At 40.3% G+C, this 19,000-nt stretch overlaps 1 protein-coding gene across 4 annotated transcripts in view; it reads right to left on the bottom strand.

Annotated features, from left to right (window-relative positions):
- Positions 1–205: 205 nt before the first annotated feature.
- GAPVD1 (GTPase activating protein and VPS9 domains 1) overlaps positions 206–19,000 on the bottom strand; it is a 32,077-nt gene continuing 13,282 nt past the window's right edge. For 2 of the 4 annotated variants that reach the window (XM_064468840.1, XM_064468843.1), the window contains 19 exons: positions 18,249–18,378; positions 17,178–17,303; positions 16,197–16,370; positions 15,750–15,890; positions 15,118–15,252; positions 14,419–14,538; positions 13,744–13,821; positions 13,246–13,619; positions 12,632–12,719; positions 11,471–11,551; positions 10,707–10,829; positions 10,054–10,183; positions 9,567–9,676; positions 8,733–8,892; positions 8,086–8,273; positions 6,488–6,701; positions 5,837–5,909; positions 4,759–4,956; positions 206–4,062 (listed from right to left, as the gene is read on the bottom strand). In XM_064468840.1, coding sequence (XP_064324910.1) covers positions 3,922–4,062; positions 4,759–4,956; positions 5,837–5,909; positions 6,488–6,701; positions 8,086–8,273; positions 8,733–8,892; positions 9,567–9,676; positions 10,054–10,183; positions 10,707–10,829; positions 11,471–11,551; positions 12,632–12,719; positions 13,246–13,619; positions 13,744–13,821; positions 14,419–14,538; positions 15,118–15,252; positions 15,750–15,890; positions 16,197–16,370; positions 17,178–17,303; positions 18,249–18,378 — 2,784 coding nt within the window. In that variant the 3' untranslated portion in view covers positions 206–3,921. The remainder of the gene's footprint in view (positions 4,063–4,758; positions 4,957–5,836; positions 5,910–6,487; positions 6,702–8,085; positions 8,274–8,732; positions 8,893–9,566; positions 9,677–10,053; positions 10,184–10,706; positions 10,830–11,470; positions 11,552–12,631; positions 12,720–13,245; positions 13,620–13,743; positions 13,822–14,418; positions 14,539–15,117; positions 15,253–15,749; positions 15,891–16,196; positions 16,371–17,177; positions 17,304–18,248; positions 18,379–19,000) is intronic. The other 2 variants (XM_064468841.1, XM_064468842.1) reach the window with 2 other exon arrangements.

The following is a 19,000-nucleotide window of genomic DNA, read 5'->3' on the forward strand; positions in this document are numbered from 1 at the left end:
ACTCAGCGGTGCCCCCTCTCCCATTAAATGGATCTTGTTTCTTTCTTGGCACTATCCGCGCCCCGCGAGCTGTCGGTGAGAAGGTCCCGCGGCAGCGGTGCTCAGCGGAAACCATGCAAAGCTAGCGGGAAGCTGCGCACGCTCGCAACGCCGTCTCCAGCGCAACTGCTGATCGCGTTAGAACAAGGCAGAAACGTGAAACCCAGGCGGTTAAACTGCTCTCCTTTTAATCAGTTTTTACAGAATAATACATTAATAATCACGTTAGAGACAAGATGGGTTTCCTGTATACAAGATTGTGCAAGCTCGTTAATTTAGATTTATAAAGGCTTTACCAGTTTCAAAGAGGAGAGGCAGTACAAAGCTTTTAAATAGAGGTAAAGCACAATTAAAAGGTACAGAACACACACTACTAACTCAGCAGAGATTAATTCTCAAGTAGTACAGGCTCAACCAAGTCACCAGCTGTTACCCAAGTAAGAGCAGTCTCCCCCCTCCTTGTCCACTGCTTTCCTGCTGCTCCAGCCCTGCCGTCACGCTGCCAGCCAAAGGCTGCACCGCCTGCGCCGCAGCACGGCCACGCAAGTTACGCTCGTGCCAAACACGCTTCGCTTGCCTGAAGCTTTGCTGCTGAGCAGGTCTGCCCCCGCCGGCTGCTCCTGCTCTGGCCCAGTCCCCCCCCTCCACCTACTACTCAGCACTAACACGGCAGTGAGATCTCAAACTTCTGCGAGAATTTGGCTTAACAGAACGCTGACGGTTTCGAGCGATACGAACCAACACTGTGCTCACCGGAAACTCACCTACAGGAAACAGGACCATGTTCGTGGCTTTTTTTCCTGAAATTTATGGCAGTTACATTCAGCATTTGGTAGTATAAGGTCTTCAAAACAAAAACTTTTAAACTCAAATACTTAATAGGCCATACATGTTCCAATTCCCCCTAAAGAGGGTTTAAAAAAGCTTGAAAGAGAAACCTCATTTAGGCTTTGGAGAAAAATGGAATCTCCTAGGGGTGAAAAAACCCAGCCCTTTCCTTCCACTCCTCTACCCCAAAAAAGGCAAACACCACCTCTGTAATATTAACTGGCAGAGCCGTGCCGCCGGTTAATTTGGCAGCTCCTCCAGACACGCCAACAAACCAGCACCGAAGTCAACGGCCGAGCCTTCGGTCCACGACTGCAGTCTGCTACTGATGGCCTCCGCGCCCTCCCCTTCCCCCAGAACGTCCCGGTCACCCTTCAGTGGCTGAATTTAATGAACAGAAAGCACCGAGATTACAGCAACAGGTACATGGTTGGCTGGCACCTTTTGGCAACGGTTCCGAAACTTTTGGTCCTTTATGCACTGTCTTTTCACCTTTACTATTGCACTCCAAAACCTAGCGACGTCACTTCCTATACATGTAATTTATTATTTTAAAATGTTTCGGGACACCAGGGAAAAATAGTACGAGGATATTACAGGAAATTTCTTAGGTCTTAGGAAAGCCTAATTCTCTAACTATGGCTACCAAGATTATATAAAGGACTTTCAGAGTAAGTTGAAAAAAAAGACGCAAAGGACCATCTTGCTATGAAGACTCTCGGCTCATCTGGGGCCCATTGAAACACTTACTGCTTTTAAAAAGAACTAAATAATTTAAAAAACCCTCCAGTTCTTTTAAGTATTTTTCTACGCAGAAAAACAAAGTGATAAAAATTGTGAAGGAAATGGTTCTTGCCCCTTCCATAAAGGGGCGCGAATCTGAAAGACCTGACGGTGCTGACCAAAGCCTGCTTGCCGAGGCTGCAAACAGGAGCAACGCACAGCGTAATCACCAACTCAAGTGTCTTTGTGCCTTCAAGGGCTGTACAAACACCCTCCTCGACTAAAACCCAAACTGCAGGATGAAAAGAACTTTCATACATCGGTCTTAACATCTCAGATATTCAAGTAATAATTAAATATTACAGGACACTTCAATATAAATAAATTTATATTGCTTTTAGATATGATCTGGCCATATCTTCAAGGGCATATTTGTGCTTCGTTGCTGAGTGTTATTGGTCAGGGCTGTGCTTGCAATATTAAGTTACGTGTTCAGCACCAAAAACCCATCAAGGCTCAATAACTAGAATATTGCAATGCTACACAGACTGAGTTACCGCAGTAAGGCAGATCAGAAGAATTCTGTTTCTACTGAGTATTGCTCCTCCACACAATCAAGTCGCTAATAGAGGAGAAAGACTATAAATGAAAGAAAAAAAAATTACCATCCCACCCTCTCACCTGTGATTAGTTTGGCAAAAATGCTATACTGAATTACATACTAGAGCCCTAGAAAGTAAGTTTCTTTAATTACGCCTTGACAGGTAGCACAGCCAAATCAAGCACTTGATACTTTACATAAATTGCTCTAATTTCAGTTAACCAAATGATTTTCCCAAGTACTAGTTGCTTACAGGTTTTAATCATCAAAATGCACGCACACACAAAAAAATCAATCATATTTTGAAAAGAATGTGAGAAAGATTTTGTTTTCTTTACCACTCACAGATACCAAGTCTTAACACATCCCTCTGTCAGAAGTGCAATGAACACTCTACGAAGAGCAAGAAATAATACTGACGTGAAAAAGTTAAGTTCTCGCTGTCCTTTTTCATTGTAATTCTAGCTAAAAAAGAACAGCAAGTGCTTATATCCAGAAACAACCACTGGCGATCGCTCAGACCATTTCACTCATGAAAAATCCATGTGGTGTTGTGCATAAAAACGTCTTTAAATTGATAATTGTCAGTTTAAGGGAAAGGTGGGGTGAGAAATCTATAAAACACCCTGAACTGATGCCATGATATGTTTCATAAAGAACAGAGTTATATTTTAAAATATTTTATATGAACAGTAAAACTTGCACTGCTGCATAGCAGACAACACGAAGAACATTTAGTAAAAACATTCACTGAAACCCCTGGCATATGTATTTAATGTCACTAATCAAAATATATATTACAGTCCAAGGTTCTGTTAAGGATCTCTGTTTGGGGTTTGTACAGTATACACAATATTTCAGAAAAAATATTACAGTAAGGTATTTTTTCTCCTTTTTTTATATTAGACTTATCTATTGTAACTTACAGTCCCTCTCCTCTGTATATCCAAACCTTTATAACACCCTAATGCCCTAGCCAAAAAGTGTTTAGCTATCTAATAAGCCCTGTCTATTATAAATTCCAGTTTTAGAAATTTCAGTAATCTTAATTACATTTTAATAAATAGTTCAGTTTGCCCTTTTTTAATCTTAGCCTTTCGAGGAAGTCCTTTCATTACCAAAACACAGTATGTCACAACCTGTTAGAGGTCAGAGAGGCTTTTGCTTGTTTATTCAAAGGATAATGAGTCCAAAGATAATTGCAATGCATTAAATATAGGTATAGAATATTTACACTGTCTTCCCAGATTTTAAATTTAGGTGCAATACAATCGATAACTTATGTCAGCTACTACAAACTTTCAGTGTGGCTGGTGTTTTATTAATAAAAGGTGTATTAAGCTAGAAAGTATACTAAGTGGTTGCCCTGATTATTCTTGTTTCAGTTTTCTATTAGAAATTAAGTGAAGTGAGTTATTCACGTGAGTAAGAATTCAGGAGGTGGGGGGGGAAAAAGCATGAAGATTTTTTTCTGCTTGTTTTGAGATTCCAAAATACCTGAAAACTGTGGTCCCTTTTTGCGGTGCCAGTATCTACAGGGGAGAAAAACGCAACCGAAAGAGAAGAGGAAAATCTGTTAAATTAATTTGATTAGTAAAGGTTTGTTTTAAAATGCCTCAATTCTGTACAGTATTTTACAAGGAAAGTCTCTTCTTCAGCTTTTGCAGCTGTTGTACATTCTTACGTACTCTTCTTCTGCTAACAGTCTGCCCATACATGTGCTGTTCGAGTTACTTGCGATCATCAATAGTTTTAATGAATTCAACTGCTGCTGTGAACTGCATCCACCAGTATGATTCTTCTCCAGATAAACAGTTGGCATAGAAACTGCTAATGTACTGAACAGTGGACAGCAAGCAAGGTGGATTTGCCTGAGGGTTAAAGAAGAGAGAGATATTCACAGCTTGTTTGCAAAGGTGAACATAAAGCATTACAAGATACAGAATAGAAATACAATTCTATTTGTACAGTGACCCTCGCACATTGAGAACACATGATCCTGTAGCGGGGTGACTGTTCACCCACTTCACACACTCAGAATGCTTCCGACTGGATGAAAGGGGCATTTTTCCGACAGGGAGAAACAACTCGCAGGCCAAGAGAATGAAGGGTAACACTGGCAGAATCTAAAACGTCATCAAGGATTTCAACACATGGAAAAGCCTTTTGTTTTAGCATCTTACAGGACAGACCATTCTCCAAACACTCATATGTCAAAAAAGGTCAGCAACACAATGCAAGTCAGTCTTAGTGTGGCTCTTGGTCCTGAAAGAGGACAACAGTAAGCAGGCACAGATGACAGATGCTGGTGGACACACCTCAAAAAACCCCACTCCAAGCACGACACCCGCGCCCCTATTTCCTTGGTTCCAAATGCAAAATTTGCTTGGATTCAAAAACCATAACTGTGACCACATTTCTGATGTTTCTATTTAAACCTGCTGAACTAGATCTGGTTTTGAGTCTAGCATGCTCCCAGTTACCCAAATGCACTATTTTTCTTCCTAAAATTCGCTTGTTTATTACAAGAATTAGCAGGGGTTTGTGGCGTTTCCAAAGGAACTTACCTTTATGAGGACAAAGACCAGAACAGGAACAAAATCATCTGCTCCAGGTACAGAATCTTCATTTGCCAGACTAAGCAGGTTCATGATGGTTGAACACATTCGCAGGATACACTGTACTTTGTCTCGGGGGGTTTTATAAGCGCTTATTGTGCGGATTTCAGACTGTGCAGATGGCCACGGTGCCTCCCGGAGATATACCTGGGGGGGGTGGAAAAAAAACCAAAACCCAAAAACAACATCATGCTGCCAGTTCTTGTTTGTCCAAGCTCCTACTGCGTATCTCAGAGGATCTGAAGTACCGGACTTGCAGCCAGGAGCAAGGCTCCAGAGAAATGGCAAGCTTTAAGTCAAGGTGGTTACATTACACTCACAGTGAAGGTGGCTTCCAGCTGCGTTATAATAAAAAAATTACAAGGAGCCAGCACTCTGTGCAAGTCACATAATCAGCCTGTACTTCTCCCTGACTTCTCCAGCACACTGTTTGAAACGACGGTACAGCTGTATGTCTCCATCTCCCTTTTCAGCAGCTCTATAAACACTCACTGTTTCAAGTCACAGTTCAAGTGCTGAACTGATGGACTAGGAAAGCTGCAAGCATCCAGCCTCTGACAGACTAAAGTTTACCAACCTGCTTTTAGTAATCCTATTAAGCATGAGAAAAGTGAAAGCACCAGGCAAATTCACAGATCTACAAGGTTCCATTAATTCTGGCTAGTTCAGAAAGTTAACCTGACAGCTGTAAACCACAGCTATGGCATACGAATCACATTGCAAGCATAAAGGCTTCAAATCTTGTCTTTTGAAGCAAATTATCAGAAAGTCACTGCATCTTACTGCAGTGTAGTGTTAGTTCTTAAATCTTACTATCAGGACAGAGGAAGGAATTTGGAAGGATCAGTCATGGAAGATACCAACACGTGGGTACGCCATGTTTCTCCTGCAGGATATTTCAGCTGTCACGGACAGAAAAGCAATGCTTCTAAGTGTAAAACAAAACTACCTCCTCCCTCTCCCAAAGACGATCAAAATGAAGCAGCCCGACGCACATAGAAAAGTGAAGGAAAGGAGAAGTTGTTACCTCAGGTATCTGAAGTGCTTTGTGGTTTGCGGTCACTACTTTAGATAACCTCTGTATGTGCTCATGAAGGACCCTGAAAACAAACACAAAAACAGGAATGAAAAGGAAGCAGCAGCCAGCAGTCCCCTGGGCTTTCCCACTAGCTTTAAGTTAGAAACTACAGGAGAGGTCTTCAGGAATGCATATAATCGTGACAGTCCTACAGCTAATGGACACTAGGTCCGTTAGAGATGCAGGGGATTTTGCCATGCAATCAAGTACAACCACACAGCCAGCAGAGCACTCGAACAGTGTGTGTTCTAAAATGCAAAAACCCCAAATGCGTGGAAAATACTGCACCAAAACAGAAGATGGAAGGAGTCCTGAAGCAGATTTTGATCATTCCCTCAGCATACACACTTGGGAACTGACAGTCTGTATCCCAAGCCATTACATCTAAAATTTTGTTCTGTCCTAGCAGTTTGTTGCAAACACAAACTTTTGCACATGATGCTAAAGCACCTCCTTGCTCTTTTACAAAACATTCTGAAAGAAAACATGAGATTGCATGGCATGGCTGAATTAGGCAGGTCTGTCACATGAAGACAGCACGGCTTCCAGCAGCACCAACTGCAAAAGAGAAACCAGGTACTTCAAATTACATTAACTTACTGGTCACGCAAAATATCTCCATCCTGATTAGGGTAGAACGCAAGTTTGAAAATCCGATTCATCACACTGCGTTCTATAGCTAATTGTGCATCCTGAAGCTGCTCCTCGCTGGCATTCTGCCATATGGCATCCTGAGCCATAGCCCCATATAAGAACTGAAGAAAATCTTCAACTTGGGCTGTTTTGTCATCTGCGGCTGTGAGTTTCTGGAAATCTGAAAAAAAAGTAAAAAGAGAGAACACATTCAGTTAGGTAAAAAAAATTATTTCTGATAGTTTTTTTCCGGAAAAAAGAGCCCAGAACCTACTTCAGACTTCCTGCCAGGCAGCACTGAGGCTCTGTTTTGCCCACACCCCAGTAAGGGAAATACAAGCAGGAACACTTGAAATAAATGGAGGAGTTAAAGGAAAAGCATACAACATTTAGCAAAGCATATGGTCAGAATACTCTACTTGATACCGTGTTAATCACTTCCTCTGCAGTACCCCTTCTTACACCTTCTTTCCAGCCACCCACAGAGGTAACACCCAGAATAATCACTGGAACAGTCGCTGGTAGAAACCAGCGCACACGAAGCTGTCAGATGCTGAAAGTGGGGGGCAGGGGAAGGTGTCAAGAAAACCCATGTGTACCATTTCCTACCCCTGCCTTTATTAAGTGTGCACAGTTGCAACGTTCATATTTATCTACAAAATACAGAATAAGCGATGCAGCCAAGTTAATGCAGCATGACCAAATCACTGGCTGTTCATCGGCTTCGTATTTATAGCACTCTGCACCAGAAGACAACTGCCACTCACATCTGCCAGCAGTCTAAATGCCACAGTTGCCAATTTCTCTTTTAGATCATCCAGAAATAGCTGTCTCCTTTCTGTCCAGTGAAAGGGCTTTAACTCCTTCCTGGGTCACTGAATCTTACTACCAGAACTTTAAGCCCAGCAGATATAAGTTCTCACATTAATTCCGGCCTATCCAGGCACATTTAATATGCAGCACTATAAGCTCCAGGAGCAAGGACTGACTCCGAATTTCTTATGTACTTTATTAAGTCAGGTATGCACGTACAGAACACAGAAATAGTTTCGTTTAAGTGACTCTGCTTTGAGAGACTTGTCTTCCTGGTGCCGATATCCCTCATGCTACGATGTTTTTGAACCTTTGATCCATTTGATTGGTACTACTACAATTACCCATATCTTCCAAAGTAGAACCACAGGTTCCGTACTGAGGACTGAATGTTGCAACTTAATTTATCATTTCCCAGTAGATTTAAAATAATTAATAGTATTCATGCTTCCTCCATGGGGCAGATGCTAGATAATATGATTTAGCATAACTTTTAAGGCCAAGTGAGGTCAAATTACCTTCATTCCCTTAGCCCGTGAAAAATGCAGACAGTTACCATGGCTTAGCTGCCACAACATACTGTTAAGTCACAGTAATCTGTCTATTTGAGCCATTAATTCACCAGCTGAAATGAAAACCGTTTTAGGAATCTGCTCCTCAGATCCGAAGTTGCATTTTAAAACATTAACCTGAGCCAGAATTAAATATGGGGTAAAGGAATATAAACATTCCACTGTCTGCATTAATCTTACCTTGAATGAATTCCCTGATTTTCTTTTCTTTGCTCTCTAGCAGTAACCTCACACATACTGTAGTGAAGTATCTGTTGGCCACTTCTTTATCTCGCAGAACTCTTTGCAACAGCCTTTCAAGATGCGCTTGTGTCGTCTGCAGGCCTTGGCGACATCGAGTCAAATAAGCAATATACGGAGCTCTTTTCCTAAAATAAAGAGTGCTCTACCTTAGATTCACAATATAGATAGAGGCTAATAGCTTCATAAGCTGTGAAGTTGTAGTGCGAGAGGAATCTTCAACCTGTTGTTTTTTAAATTAGGAAGTTCCATCTTATACAGATTTCTCTGACTGAATTCACTGCCCTTGCAGCATTCCAGAATGCTAGACTAAAGCAAATTCCAAATGGCATCTCTTGTGTGTTAGAGCAGAACATCAGCCACAGATTGATTTAACCTCAGTTTATTACTATCTGAACTGACTTAAGGTCCGAGCTTTTTTAAGCCAGGCACAGATCGGTGAAACAATTCCACCATTCTGCAGGGAAGCAGAGATGTAATAACCTGATTTGGTAAGGCACAATTTAAACCAAAAGGGATCTTCCCAATCTGCTAGTGAATAAATAATCACATTTATGCCCATTAATAGTAAGATACTGACAACCTACCTATAGTCCTCCGCAATAGATGCCAGCAGCTTTCGACAGGTCCTGTTATCAAAGCGGCTTACACATCGCATTGTCTCTTGCAGCTGGGCCATCAGGTTCTTGTCTTGGAGGTTAATAGCTTCAGCTAGCTGAACTTTCAAGAAGCACACAATTTCATTATCTAATAAAGAACAAAGGAAAATTAAGGAAGAGAAATGTAGGCATGATGAAAATAAAACTGTTCTGGAATATGGGAAACATGTAACAGTTTAAAACAAAACTTCTGTACTTTAGGCAATAAATGTTATTTTAAGAACAATTTAATAAGTTTTTTTTTATTATTTTCCAGATATCAAGGGATAAGTCTTCATATCTTATTTAGTATTTAGAACCATTCTGAAATGTGAAGAGGACCAGGTAAGGTGACAAATGCACCTGTCTGCAAATAAACCTAGAACAAATGGAGGGATGCAAACACAAGACACACATACTAAGTCAACATAAAGACTCAGTAAATCAATCAAATTGCTCTATTAGTACTGTAGCACAATTCCCAATAGTACATGTATTTTGGGAGTCTCTTCTACAGCTTCAGGCTCTGCCTGCACTATATCTGAGATACTTCATTACAAAAAAATTAGACTAGATTTAGTTGGCAGGTTTGTTTGTGGAGTAAGAAAGAAAACATTGTGGGGGGCAAAAGGCAGCCTATGCCTTCTATATTATATACCAGTGCTTGGCACAGATATATAATAACCAAAGTTATAATAAATGGTGCAGTAAAAGTGACATTAGATGGGGGAAAAGAAGAGGCACATACAGTACAAAATATCTGTATGCAAAAAGAACATTTACCTTCAGGGTCTGTGTGATCTGGTAGACCGTTCCTTGTTGAATGTGTCAACATCGGGAAGGCAACAGAATCTGCTGAACAGAGAGCCAACCTCAACTTCTTCTTCGCATCCCTTAAAAAGGAAAAATATTTTCTTAAAGTTGCTGCAAGATCTGCTCTTCAATAAGCAGCCTTTACTTTTTGGTTTGTTTCGTTGCTTTTTTAATACTACCTAAAAGTTATTTAACATAATTTTAATACACCGACGTTGTAAAGACTTTAGTATATCAGTTCTTTTGACATAGCACCTGGGCCAGTTTCAAAGGAACTGCTGTGTCCTCTCAGGTTGCAATATCCCCCCTTCATCAGTAGAAATATGACAGTTGGAGATGCTCAAAACTAAAAGCGCGCAGAAGTTTACAATTAATCCATATTAAGATTTTTGTAGGAATGAATCACACTGCTTCGGTTCTAGTTTGTGGCTAAGATGAAACCTGCAAATGTATTTACCTGTAGGAGAAAGCGGAACTTTGTGGCTGTGCTACTTGACTTGCAGAGTCTGGGAGGTCATCTGCAGACATGTTTTGCAAAGCCTCATCACGTGGAGAGTCATGCATACTCTCACCATCCCCGATAGCCTCTACAGAAACAAAAAAGCCAACATTACACTTGAAGAGAGGAGTCAGAAGAAGAAACTAGACTAATATTCTCTGTCGTCTTCTTGTTATTCTGAGGTCAGTCAGGGAATGGAGACAGCAAATAAAACAACTTGTTCTGAATAAGTGTAAAAAGTATATTAGAAATATACAATCTACAAGTCACTAAGAAGAAATTGCATCAGTTCTGGAAGGCAATATAATTCTTCGGCATCCATTAAAAACAAAACAAAACACACCACACCCAAACCTGAAATAAAAACCGGTAAGAGATGTGCTGTTAACAGCGAACCACCTCAATGGCAATATGAAAGAGCTGTCCTTGGGAATACTGATTTAACTCGCAGTCTCTGAGGGACTGCCCAACAGATCATCTGACAAATGCTCCTGATTTAGAGCTCACATTGTTCAGCTCTTAGTACTAACATTTGTCTAGAATACCGAAGTGTTTTTATCTTTAAGGAGGAGAAACTATGTTGGCGATGATTATAAAAGCCAGGTTCTTACCTGCACCGTCATAGTTTACTATGGCTCCTTCACTAGGACTGTTTCGCTTAATTGCATTCCTGTATTTGTCCAGAATGTCCTCCGCAGCTTGCGCCTGTGCACTGAGCCTTGGGTTGGGATCATCTGAAAAGACAGTTAAAAACAACAGGAGTTACTCTTGTATTGTGCCAACTGAAAGCAAATACAAAAATTTACACCGAGACATCTGGACTCTGTTTTTAGCCACCTCAAATAGCTGCTTGTGGTCCATGTAGCCACAATTCAAACACATTTATAAAGTCTGAAGCAAAAGCAGCAAAAAAAAATAGTACAATGAAAGTGAACAAATAAAGCCCAATCCTTAGCATATTTATACAGTACACACAAACGGCTCTTGTATATTTGAAGACTTCTAGAAATGATTAGGCAAGCAGAAAACTAAACACCCAAGTTCAAATCATATTTAATTTAGCACTTATGTAATTATCACAGGAACATGTCTGCAGCTACCCTTTCAGCTCAGCTATGATAAGGACTTTATAATGAGGGAGAAAAAAAGTGAAGACTTGAGTCGAGAATCCAGTGCTATACATATTGACAGAAGCATGACAATTTAAAAACAGTCTTCAAGGCAAGAAGTCTTTATCCATTTTCTTATTCAGAAAGCCAGGCGTGAACATGAACTACAATAGCATATACCTTTCTGTAAAGAGATACCTGGTGGGCACTCTGGACCTCTAGAGGGCATGTTATGAGAGGAAATTACTATTCTATTATTCACGTACCTTGAAGTGTTGAGTATCTGTCAGGCACGATGTCATCTTTGTCTTTTTCTTGTTTTTCTTTCTTTCTAAATGGAATAGGAGCTGAAAATGCAAGGTATCTTATCAAAGAGTATTCTGAGATAATGGCCAGGGTGAAGAAACTTCAAGGAAGTGGCTAATGCAGAAGTTTGTAATGAAATAAACAGCAATAAAGGCATAAGCCTCTCCACAAGGTGGAGCAGAACTGTACTGTCATCATAGGTAGTAAGCGCTACCTTTAACAGACATGCTACCATGAGCCAGGCAGAACAGTTTTGCCTTCCAGGTACAGTACGCTCTAGGCAATTACTAGGAAAGGGAGTCAGGTAGCTTCCCATTTTTATTTACATATTTATTTATACTTTAGTTTAGCCAATAGTCTTAACTCAAATATTGGTCATAATGGCGTGAGTCTTTTCTGGCAACTCCTTCCTGCTAGGAAGTTCAGGGAGAAGATGCAAAGACAGCACATTGTGAAATGGAAAAGCAAACAAAGTGGTATTAAAATACTATATCATTATGAGACAGCAAGGATTACATCAGTTCTTTCCTAACTGAAAGTCTGTTTTTAAAAAAAGACAATATCCAATATTGCACACATTGTCCCATTGCCTGTTGTCATTATTCACAACATGAAAGCCAAATATTATCTTGGACAAGCTTTACTTTGTAAATAGCCAAAGCCTAATTTCCACTCATGCGGTGTTACAAGAGGTATCCTGAGTCATCAATATCCTTCAACTAGCATGTTCCCATTTGTAGAGAATTAAGACTAGTTCTCAGTGAAGCTGCAATGAGGTGAATACCATACAACTATGAAATGACTGGCCTCACATAAGGATTCCAAGGAGATTATTGAATTATTACGATAACACAATGTCTAACGAAATTTTTTTCAGCTTACACACCTCTTTATAGGTACTGCGTACCTTCTCTCTTTACTGCAACACTTGCAATTCTGCAAATAAGAATCCTTTACTTCTCAAAATTAAGCAGAATAGCTATGACTCTAACAAATCTACGTCAGTCTGGTCAGCTTTGCAAACTGAAGCTGTAAAAACTTTCTGTAAAAGTGACTAAAGACATAATAAAGGCAGTGTGCGCTCTTACTAAAGTACCAAAACCAGACAGACTTGATCCTACCTTTGGGCATGGCAGACACAAAACGTTTCCTCCACCAGGGCTTGTTTCTGTCAGACTTCTCATCATCACTGTCCTTTCGTTCTTCAGTCTGTAGAAGGGCAGAGTCTACATTTGAGCACCTACCACATCAAGTGTAAAGACAAAACTTCCCCTCGATGTCAGGTTATGCTACATCGACTGTAAAAACAGAACTACAGCAGAGCACAGAAAGCTATAGCAGATTAAGTTAGAAATATCCCTCCTGAAGAGGGCAGCCTATAAATGCAAAACCAAAGACATGAAGAAACTTAATTTCACTTATTTCTTTTTTAAAGAAAAGTACTTTCCAGGATGCTGCAGCATTTAAAATTTAAACACTACAACAAATCTATTTCTGAAATCCCACGAAATCAGGTAAAGCTCATCCAGTAAATTTAAGAGAAGCCAGATTTATTTAAGCCACTCTGATCACCTGTAGCTTTAGCTTGTGAAACATTATTGGCCAACATTTAAAAGGCAACAACAGTGCACTGTAATTCCTTGACTAAACACATTTCATACCAGCTTTCTGGAATTAGGTGCATAATGAAAGTGGGCATGCCTGAAAAAAATACGACGATAAATAGAAGCCTTACCTCTCCCCTGGAGGAGTCTTTACTAGGAGACGAAGACGATGACTGAGATGCAGCCACCAGAACAGCTGCTCCAGTATTGGTGGTCGACATAGGAAGCTCCCTCTCCTCATTACCAGGACGTCTGTTCCACCCAGGATCACTCATAGGTCTCCGAACCGATGATACTATATCTGAACTCCTACTGCGGACTAGCCTCTCTGGATAAGAATGCCTCTGCTTGAATGCTTCTAAATCAGTTGGAATTAAAGTGTGAGACCCGAAGTTTGGTAATCGGGCCTCATTACCTCCCATAGCTCCTTCCAAGATTGGTGGATCTGGTGGTGGATGAGAGGGTCTTGCATAATGTACTTTAGGCCTTACTACAGCTGATATACCTGAGGTCGTAAGCATAAAAGAAGGCACACACATTTCTCTTAAGATTCTTCCAAATTAGCTCATTCTAACACAGAAGCATTGAAAATGCCTATTTTTAAAAAAAGCTTATTCTTTACAACTCACCCTCATTTGATGACAGAGGGTCAAACAGTGCAAGCAAAGAATCTGTCTGAGAAGGAGGAGATGTCAACTGACTGGCTCCTGAAATACAGGGAAAAAAGTTAGCGCTGTAACAAGAACTACCTACAACATAAGGGACTTTGGAAAAACAGCCCTCAGCAACAAAAGTTTACAAACTTACATTGCAAAACATTTTTAAAGATATTCTTGCACGGAAAGATCTCTGGAGCATGCTGAAATTATGAAAGAACTACATCACAAAAGGTGGGGAAATCTTGAGGAGTGGGGAAATCTTGAGGAGTGGGGAAATCTTGAGGAGTGGGGAAATCTTGAGGAGTGGGGAAATCTTGAGGAGTGGGGAAATCTTGAGGAGTGGGGAAATCTTGAGGAGTGGGGAAATCCCGAAGTGCAAGAGCACAGCTGATTTAATCAAACCGAATTAAGAAAAGGTGATCTCAGACGTAGTACTCAGGCTCTAGTACTACCAAATACTGGGGTGTCTTTGTCAAAGAAGTACAGCACTAGCAAATCAGCAAAATGTAAGCTTAGCCACCAGAATTTTCAACTTGGGAGAAACTGTAAAATTTAAAGATTCTACAAATGTAATTTTACGCAATGTTGTGAGATCTCAGTTATCAGAGATTCTGATTCTCATTTACAGGTAAGTAACTTACTCACCATGGGCTGTTTCATCCATGTCAGGACTTGTCACAGAATCTTTTCCCCCAAAGTCAGAGCTACATTCGGACCTGAGATCCTCAATCTTATTAGGAATATCTTCAGATGTTGCACTAATACCTTACACATAAAAGAAGAAGAATCTGTAATAGCCTTTCAGAGAAAAAGGAAACAAAATCCTGAAGCTGTTAAAATGTTTGGTGAACACTGCGATAATCCAGCCCTAACTCACAGCAGCACGTAGAGATATTTCATTCTGAATTTCTATACTTCTAAAATAATATTTTATTTCTGCTCTACATCTCCAACTGTTTTAACATAGCAGAGTGAAGCATCTTTCTAACACCCATTGTCAAAGTGTATTCATGGCTAAGTGTTTTGCAGAAAACTAAGAGCTGCAGTAGATATATGCTGATTTACTTAAATTTTAAAAGTTGCGACAGTAAACTAAATGCAAGGAAGTTAGGAGTTTCTTCCAAGTCAACACCATTGCTATTGTGGCACAGAGTATTCGATGCTCTGCTGGCTCTTTTATTTCTTCTGTAAGATGAACAAAAAAATTGCTGCTTTGAAAGTTCCAGAATGAGAGCAAGAAGTTATTTGGTGAGTGAAACTACATATAACTAAAGCAAGCGCAGCAAACCAGGTGCTGATCATGTTCTAATACAGCAGCGTGTTTTCAGAGGCAAATAAACACACCTGATACAACGCTGAGGCCAGGTGTACTGGGTCGAGAACTGACTTCCCTTACGTCTGTGTCATCGGATGTGCTACCCAGCCCGGAACAGCTTTCCAGTTCTTGTAGTCTTTCCTCCTGTTTTAAGTCTGGGGCCTCTACAAAAGGGAGACAAGGGAAAGTGGAGAGAAAAAGTATCATTACTCAATGCCATGCTCCCTTAATATGGGGGATGGGGGTATGTGTTGATTTAGTATATTAAGTTCTAAGCTAACTCAACCTCTTCAGCAAGAGTTTTCTCCTTATGCAGAAGGCAGGACTCTGCACAGAAAGCAATGCTCTATCTGCACGGGCATTCTAAGAAGTTTTTACTGTTTTCAGTATCGTATTTCTCAGAGACATCAGTATACAGTCAAATCTTCATTAACCAAAGTAAATTGTGATTTCTTAACAGTAACTCTCTCACAATGTTTTCCATCTTCTCTCTGCCTTGGAACAGTTTGTCCTTTTAATACTGGAAGTATTCACAAGCACTAACTTAACCCTGGGACAATAATTTCTCCAGGGAAGAAAGAGGCTGTTGCTTTGCATTATATGCCTCTCTAAGAGTCTTGATGCATGTTACAGAAATAAGCAAAAACTGCACAATTCTGACCTGAATCACTTGGTAATACTTCCACACTCCAGGCCTCACTTGTGGTTTCTGATATGGTTGAACCTGTGCAGGGATCAAGCAACACGGATCCTGAACCTGGTAAACACAGCAAGCTGCCTAGCATGTTCTCTGCAGCTGCACCTGCGAAAGTAAAGCCAAAGCACATAGCTAGATATAGGCTTCCTGAAGACAGCTCTAACAAAAGAGGAAAATAAGAACACATTTTAAGTGTCCTTAATAAAGTAATCATGAAAGATAATGTTTAAAAGACGGAAATGAGCAACCAAATACAATACAGGTCTTGCACACAAAATCCTCCTACAGAAAAGCTCCCGTTTAATCAGTGAAAACACACCTATTTAGAAAGAGAGGAGAAGGGCTCTGCAGCCTCACTGTTTTAAAGCAAGCATGAAGCATTTTAGCATACCAGATGTACCACCAAGTTACCTGCTATTTCTTGCAAACGATCTTCATCAATATTTGGATCGAAGTCACTTCCCAAGACATCTGTACTCCAAGTTTCGCTCACAGTTTCTGATATATCTCTGTCATCAGTCAACCCCATCATATCACGGATTTCAAATTTACGGAGCTTGTCGTCAAGATTATCCTGAGTCGTGGCTATGTAAAAATAAGAAGTTTTAATTTCTTTAAAAGGCTTCTCCAATTACTTCTGATTGAAAATATGAAAAAAAACCCCAAACAAAGCAATTCTGTTTCTCTAATTCTGCCAGGTAAGACAGTGTTTTAAAGTAAGGCCTGTAAAGCACTATTATACTGTTCAAGAGGTGCTGCCCGAAAATAGTTTTTAAGCACATTTGAGACACAAGAAAAATCTTAAATGACACATCATGACCTATCAACCAAACTGACAGACAAAATGAATAAAACTTAGCACACTGTCAAGAAACTGATACAATTCCTGTAAGAACAACTTATCACAGGAAAGCTGAGGCCTCCAGAGATGATTCAAGTCCAGCCCCCTTGCTCAAAACAGGGTCAGTTACAGCAGATTGTTCATATCCCCAAGGCTGAAACACCACAACCTGTTTGGGCAACCTGTTCAGCCTCTGACAGATATACATTAAACAGGAAGCCAGCCAGATAGATGCTTTACGACTCCAACCCAGATCACCCTGAAGGGACAAACTTGGTATCAAACAAAACTTCACAAGCAGTTTCCTATAAAGGACTTAAGCCTAAAAATCACATGCAATTTCTTTTTCCTAACAAATGGCTACAAGAAATATTTCTAGGGAAAACAAAACAAAAAAACCCAAACCCGTAAATAAATACAAGAGCGATTGCACACAGAAAACTTTCACTTATTTTTTCCTGAACTAGTTAGTTTTTCAACCTTTTTGCACAGAACGTTGGCTTTGCCATCTACAGCACCTCAGACACTTGTATTAGAGAATTTGCACCTGCCTTGTTCATGCTCCAGCAGCTGCAGAGCTTCAACACCATTGCTCCCAGAGGGGCCTGCGCCAAGCTCGGACACAGACTCTCCTTCTAAATCCAAAGATGACACAGAGTTGGAGCGATTTGAAGGACCTGTGAAAAGAGACTTTACTGTAAATCCAATTTGAATAAGAGTTCCTAAATACACAGCATGAGCAATCCAGGACACAATTAACTAGAAAGATGAAAAGAAATGAAGTAGCAGTTCCAATATAAAACACTGAGTTGATGAACTAAATATACATTTGCTCTATTCTTGATTGCTATTCTATAGATACTTAACCCACATGGTGATTTGTGCTTCCCTTGTTTAGAGTACCATACTAATTACAATAATCCTCAAGTACATTACCAGAAACAGCTGAAATCTCACCATTACTGAACTTAACTGTAACTAAAAAGTCAATAAAGTCTTTGCCATTAATTTGTTTACTTGTCTGTGAACTTGTTTTCTTATTTTGAGGAGCGAGAGCACAAAAACTGAATTATTAGAATCACAGAACCATTAAGGTTGGAGAAGACCTCTAGGATCATCAAGTCCAACATGCAAAATAATGCATGCTAAGTGATCTGTACAAACCTCTTCAATCGCATAAATAAACCTGCACTTTGTTGTGTCTAAGGTTTCTATAAAGGAGTTGTCCAGACGCCAGAAACTATTCTGAGATACATAACAGGTTACTAAAACATGATGAAAAATAAGTCTGAGAAGTCCAAGTTTAGAGCTAAGTTAGATTATCTTAATAATTCGTACTGCACTTTAAAAAAATCCCTTTGTTTTGTCTTTCTAAATACACTTAGTTTTTTTTCTTCCTAGCACTCAGATTCGGTTATGCCTTTGCAGGTCAAAATTTAGCTCCAGGCTTTTTCCTTTGAGTAGCTAAAAGAAAAGGCAGGCTCTCAGGGTAAAATAACACGCAGAGTCTTCAAAATGGCAACGATGACATGCTGTATTTAACAGAAGTTCCTTTTACAGTTAAGGAAAAAAAAAAAGGGGGGGACACACAAAACTTCTTCAAGACTTAAGTAGCCCTTCACCTTCAGATATTCCTTCCAGATTATCACTGCAGAGGGAAAAGCGCAAGGTTTTATCAGGTTTACCATGGAGTTTGTTTTCATCAACGGGGACATCTCCTTGTCCGCCATCTGCAAGCTGCATATTTAAGACCTGGAGAGTGGCAGGAAAGAAACAAGACTCCTTAAAACGCCCTATTTTTCAGATAATTAAGCAGTAAACAAAACATTGTACACATTATTTGCATTCTTTTCCCCTAGTTGTTAATCGCACAATCAAATTTCTAACATTCAGTTTGAAAAAAGACAGCTATCTCCGAAGTCAGAGCCTGGAGAGAATGTAAGGTAACCAAGATGGGAACATAAGGCAAGTCCTGATAATAACGGAGCCACCAGCTCCCTCATCACCCCAGCAGACTAATACGACATAGAAACCGAGCGTTACACAGCTGTAAAAGGAGATAATCTGAACTATCAGGCAAGGCAGCAAAGATGAAAGCAGAAGCTGTTCTACGGCTGGTGAAAGAAAAGGCTGTAAAACCAGCTTTACCCTAAGCAACACAGTCTGAAGGCATTCACGACAGCTTGGCCACAGCTCTGCCCTCACACGAAGCTGGGCCTGCGCGTTTCAAAGTCTGAGCTGCCAGAAACGTCGGGACCAGTGTTCCAGTTCTGTCATTCACCTGTGCCACTTGATCCAAAGCACAGAGCATGCAGAGAGACGACTGAATCAGCTTCTTCAGGCTCAGAAGCAGTAGCCTAAATTTGCTCTTAAG

The sequence above is a fragment of the Phalacrocorax carbo genome, chromosome 18 (assembly GCF_963921805.1).
Source record: "Phalacrocorax carbo chromosome 18, bPhaCar2.1, whole genome shotgun sequence".
NCBI classification, from domain to species: Eukaryota; Metazoa; Chordata; class Aves; order Suliformes; family Phalacrocoracidae; genus Phalacrocorax; species Phalacrocorax carbo.